Here is a 5,895-nt window from a genome sequence, read left to right as displayed (position 1 = left end):
TTGAATTGTGTGAAAGCTTTGTACGAGTGGGAATCATTTTTTGAAATCATGTTAGCTTTACACATTGTCCAACGTATACACAACTCAGCTTTTCTTGAATTGTGTGAAAGCTTTGTACGAGTGGGAATCATTTTTTGAAAACTGATCAGCTTTACACATTGTCCAACGTATACACAACTCAGCAAATTTGAATTTTGTGACAAATTGATAACAGCTGGAAAGCATTTTCTGAAATCAGCTCAACTTTACACATTGTTCAATGTATACAACTAAGCAAAGTTTTATAAATAGCATACTAGATTAGGTACATCCACACAATTACTTGTTGTTATGTTAAAATTATTATTCTACATTTCTGCATACTTCAGTCATTCTTTTCTTACTTCAAAAATGAATTTCGATGTTGGAGGTCCATCATACTTATCATCATCTTCATCTTCGGATGATGATAATTTTCTGTCCAATATCATTGCAGAGATTGATGAAACTGAAGAAGTAATTTGTGAGTACATCAACAACAACATGATCATCGTTAACAATTTACGTCAACACAACTACCAACCGATCCATGGTGGCTCGATTCTCGGTCATGCAGTGATCAACCGCGATCGAGAAAATGCGCATCAGAATTTGGTCATAGATTACTTTGCCGATAATCCACGTTTTGGAGAAGATATGTTTCGTCGTCGATATCGGATGTCAAGAAGTTTGTTCCTTCGTATTGTTGATGCAGTGAAAGATCATGACTATTACTTCCAACAACGAAGTGATGGACTTGGTAGAATGGGATTATCACCGTTACAGAAAGTAACAGCTGTTTTTCGCATGTTGGCATACGGTCTACCAGCTGATGCTACGGACGAATACGTTAAAATAGGTGAGTCAACAGCAATTGAAAGTATGACAAAATTTTGTCGTGCTATGGTGGAAATATTCGCAGAGCGGTATCTACGAACACCTAACGCTAACGATATTGCTAGGCTACTCTATATTGGAAAAAAAACGTGGTTTTCCAGGAATGTTAGGAAGTCTTGATTGTATGCATTGGAAATGGAAAAATTGTCCAACAGCATGGTCTGGGCAATACACAGGACGTAGTGGGTCACCAACTATTATCCTCGAAGCTGTGGCAGATTATGATCTTCCTATATGATAGAGATATATGCAAGGATATATAAACAACACAAGGGTAAATAAACTAAACAAGATAGTGGATGAAATAAATGAGTAATGCACAATTGGCGATATAAGATAAATGTAAAAACAAATACGCCAAAGACAAACTCAAACAAGCAATATGATCACGGAGTTCGGACCTTCCGTCCTACGTCTCCGCTCCCCACTCCCGGGGAGAAATCCACTATCAAACGGGTTTTCTACGTTCCCCCGTACAACATTTACACCACACACTCGGTTTTCTAGCTAACCGAAAACTCTACAACTCACACTCTTGCAATCACACTCTACACCCACTAAGTGTTGGACCTAGCCGTGTCTCCCTCAAGTGCTCGGTCACAACCTCTCCCTAGGCTCGTCAACCGACGCCACTCCTCTTGGGACGATCCCCGACTCTCACCACACACTCCTCACTCGGTGTACAAGAGTATTACAAAGTGATTTAACAATTAAGCACAATATAGCAAATGATTGTTCTCTCTAACAAGGTGAGAACTCAATTAGGCTCAACTCAATGTCACACTATCCCACAACCCAATTATATAATGTATGCAAATACAATAAGCTCAATGGTTGTGTGTGCAAACAAAGAGTAAATCAAATCAAACTAAACTCAATATAAAACTAGCTTTAATAGAAATGATAATCAACAAATAATTATAAATAAAAGCTAGACTTGAGTTTAGGAAAACTTCTCTAGATCAAGATGGAGAGATGGAGATATGAAGCCCAAACAAGAAGATGATCTCCTCCACTTGTGAAAATAATCTTCAAACCAAACAAACACTAAAACTCACTTAAACCCTTGTTTAAAACTCTTTAAACTTGTTTAAAACATTTCTTGAGTTACCTTAGAGGTATGAGGGCATGGGGTATATATAGGCTCATGAAACAACCCCAAAAACCAATAAAAACACCCCCAAAACATTAAAATAAACAAAAAACAGAACTAGCTGTTACTGTAGCAACGGTCGGATGCTACAGTACTTCGGTCGACCGGTACGGTCGACCGAGAGCCATCTGCAAAATGAAAATCTGATTTGCTGATTTTAAAATGTTGTTTAAAAATATCAAATAAATTCTAAAAAATGTAAAACTTTGGGGAATGATTGTAGACATGATAATAAACATGCTACAGCGACTGGTTATCAGAAAGGACCTCCCAAATGAAAAATATCATTATTTTACAAAATAGTCCAAAACATGAAAATATGATATACTTGAATTTTGATGTTTTGACATAAACCAACTTTTGAAACTTTGTAAAATATTTTTATAGACTTAGTAAAACATGTATAAACTGATATTGAAGTCTACAAACTAAGAATATAATATTTTCACAAAATTGCATATTCTATGCAATGTTTTCAAAAACACAATAGAAAATATGAAATATATAATTTCATATATATAATCATAAAAACTCAAAACACATGTATGTATATATATATAACTATATATATGCATAGAAACCAAAACTTTTGTATATATATATATAACTATATATATATACGAAGAAACCAATAAAATGTGTGTGTATAGATATTGAGCTTAACGTATTAAACACACATAATATAAACATATACTAAATTACCCAAGCTTGATCTTGATCTTCATTGAGGCTCAACTTGGTACACGTTACGGATGAAGCTAAACTTGGATCTTGAACTTGAATTGTACGATGCTTCACTCCACAATTCCGCTAACCTCCTCTTGATATGATCGTGTAGGCTCAATCCATCCATCCTCCAACTACGTTGTTTGTCTACAAAACATGGGAATGCACAAATACTAGACAAACAACATTAGTAGTAAATTGTTTGTAAATCATCATCAAAACAAGAAGGCCAACAACGTGGTTTTCCAGGAATGTTAGGAAGTCTTGATTGTATGCATTAGAAATGGAAAAATTGTCCAACAGCATAGTCTAGGCAATACACAGGACGTAGTGGGTCACCAACTATTATCCTTGAAGTTGTGGCAGATTATGATCTTTGGATATGGCACGCATATTTTGGTATGCCAGGCACCAATAATGATATCAATGTGCTGGAGTCATCTAATCTTTTCTCTAACCTAGCTCAAGGTATTGCTCCTCCCGCTCACTATGTTATTCAAGAAAAAGAGTATAATATGGGTTATTATTAATATGTGTTATTATTTAGCTGATGGTATATATCCGAAATGGGCTACTATTGTACAAACAATCCAACAGCCACAAGGTAGGAAGAAAAAATATTTTTTCATAAAACAGGAAGCATGTAGAAAAGATGTAGAACGTGCGTTCGGAGTTCTCCAATCACGATTTGCAATCGTGGCAGGATCAGCACGTTTTTGGAAAAAACATGTATTACATGACATAATGACTACATGCATTATTATGCACAATATGATAATCGAGGATGAACGTGATCTTTATGCACCAATTCAAGAAGTGAGGGATGCACCAACACCAAAAGTTGATATGGTAGCAGATGAAACTACAAGATTTACTCAATTTATTGCACGTTACGGAAAAATCAAGGATAAAGATGCCCATATTGCGCTTCGTAATGCATTGATAGATCATCTATGGGAGGAATACACTAATTCAGATAGTTAAGAGCATACTAAATTTGTAATTTTTACATTGTTGTTAATGTTTAATTATTTTATTGTATTTTATTTTCTGTTGTGTTCTTGAATGTAATATTTTGGCAATATTAATAATAAAATTATAATATTTTATTGTTTTATTAGTTTAATTTTTTAAATAATAAATCATTTTGTTTGGAAAATATGTGAAAAAATAAAATTTGATATGTGGGGTTAATTGTTGAAATAGTTAAAAATATAGGGAATAAAAAATAATCATATAAAAGTAGATAAAAAGAAAGATACTAAGAATATTCCTTTTTGGTGCAAAAAATGGTGCAATGGGATGGAGATGAATTACTGTTAGATGTGACTTTTGCACTATTTTGGTGCAAAATTTGCACCATTTTAGTGCGATGGGTTGAAGATGCCCTAAGGGTTATATCTCTAAACTTAGGATAATATTTTATTTAGTACATTGCACTCTATGTAATATATTATTTAGTACATTGCACTCTCTGACAAGTTGGTCATATGCGAGTTCGCATGGTGTGTATTTTGAAGTTGGATTCTCTTTGCCAAAAAAAAGTAATAGAGAGATCACTCATTTTATCATAATTATTGATTCGTTTAGTAAGTGGTTATGATTTATTTCAAACATAGCACTCATTATGACCTCGATGTTTGCACTCATTTTCTAATTTGCACTTAAAGACATATCACAACTATTAACTACACAAATTACCGGTTATGATGAGAGTAGTGGTCTCTACAGAGGATCTAAATCCGTGTATTTTGTTGGTTACAAGTGACCATTTAAATACTTGTGAAGTTCAACTTTATATCCCTTGCAAAGGCGTTGTAGATTCTGCCAAATGGTTGAGGGCCATTACTGATTTACCAGTAGGAATTCTATCAGAACCATTCATATATGAATGACATTATCTATACCTATATCACAAGTAGAGGACTTGCAATGTCCAAACTAAACTTCCACTCGTGAATGATATGTAGCACGTCGTGTTTTCATAGAATCCTAACTCCTAACTTACCATTATGATAGCCTTTGAAACTCCAAACATGAAAAGAGAGGCACTAGAGGCACACTCTTCACCACACCTCCCCTTCTGCTACAATGCACCGGGGCCCACTTAAGATTTAAATTTTAAATCTCAAGTGGCCCCCGGTGCACTGTAGCAGGAGGGGAGGTGTGGTTAGAGGTGTGGTGGAGAGTGTGTCTCTATCATTTCTCACATGAAAATTACATATACTGTATTGACATACACGAGAGGTTTATTTGGTCTCATTAAGAGATGCAATTTTTTCTCCAACCGGTGGAGTATGTACGGTTCCAAGGAAGAACACCTTATAATTGGCGTTATTTTCACAAAGTCATGTGCGGAAAGGGGAAAAAAAAGAAGGACAAAAAGGAAAAAAAAAGAAAAAAAAGAAAAGAAGGCTGCCCCACCTCCACCTTAACATGAAGACCCCTTTCTCCCTCCTCGCCCACATACACTTCCGAACAACAATAATAATAAAATTCTAGCTTTTATGAGCGATAAGATATAAAATTTTACAATTAACTATTGAAAATTTGATGTTGTTTAGTGTGAAGTATGAATTGAGGGCTTACACAATTTAGAAGGCAATATATCATATATATAATTATTTAGAGAGTAATTAAAAAGGTACGTCTGATTTCAGAGAGTATCAATAAATAAATAAAAAAGCCTCCATTTTAATAATTCATAAATATCTACGAAGTATGACTAACGAAATGAATTTTGCAATGTGCGTTGATTGACAATGAAAAGAGAATCCAAATTTGCTCGTGAGAATTTGCCCTGAGAGAGAGCAAACTGATCACACACGCTCAGTATTCCAAAAATATGAGGTCTCATGTTCTATCGCACAATTCTAGGGTCAAGACCAAATTGACAGAGCAACGCGAGCGGACAACGTCCAGTAAATCCAAAAAATCTAAAAACTAACCGATCCAGTCGCTAATTTGTTAAAATGAGGGGAAGAAAATCCCGATTTCAGCCCTTAACATTTACCAAATTTACATTTACAACCCCCCCACCCCACAACGCCCAAAATCAGATCAGATCTCAGCATCTAACCCACATCACCGCCCCACTCGCC

At 35.1% G+C, this 5,895-nt stretch overlaps 2 protein-coding genes across 2 annotated transcripts in view; one reads left to right on the top strand and one right to left on the bottom strand.

Moving 5' to 3' along the window:
- LOC109845233 lies at nucleotides 369–3,297 on the top strand. Its single transcript, XM_020414453.1, has 2 exons — nucleotides 369–1,133; nucleotides 3,161–3,297. Exon 1 carries the CDS (start codon nucleotides 391–393, stop codon nucleotides 1,033–1,035), a length of 645 nt encoding a protein of 214 aa, XP_020270042.1. The 5' UTR covers nucleotides 369–390; the 3' UTR covers nucleotides 1,036–1,133; nucleotides 3,161–3,297.
- LOC109846233 overlaps nucleotides 4,696–5,895 on the bottom strand; it is a 1,722-nt gene continuing 522 nt past the window's right edge. The window contains exons 2-3 of the mRNA XM_020415458.1: nucleotides 4,803–4,880; nucleotides 4,696–4,701 (exon numbers count right to left, since the gene is read on the bottom strand). Of these exons, the coding sequence (XP_020271047.1) occupies nucleotides 4,696–4,701; nucleotides 4,803–4,880 (84 nt within the window). The remainder of the gene's footprint in view (nucleotides 4,702–4,802; nucleotides 4,881–5,895) is intronic.

This window comes from Asparagus officinalis, chromosome 6 (genome assembly GCF_001876935.1).
Source record: "Asparagus officinalis chromosome 6, Aspof.V1, whole genome shotgun sequence".
NCBI classification, from domain to species: domain Eukaryota; kingdom Viridiplantae; phylum Streptophyta; class Magnoliopsida; order Asparagales; family Asparagaceae; genus Asparagus; species Asparagus officinalis.
Note: the sequence above shows the minus strand (reverse complement) of the source record. Positions and strands in the feature narration are given on the sequence as shown.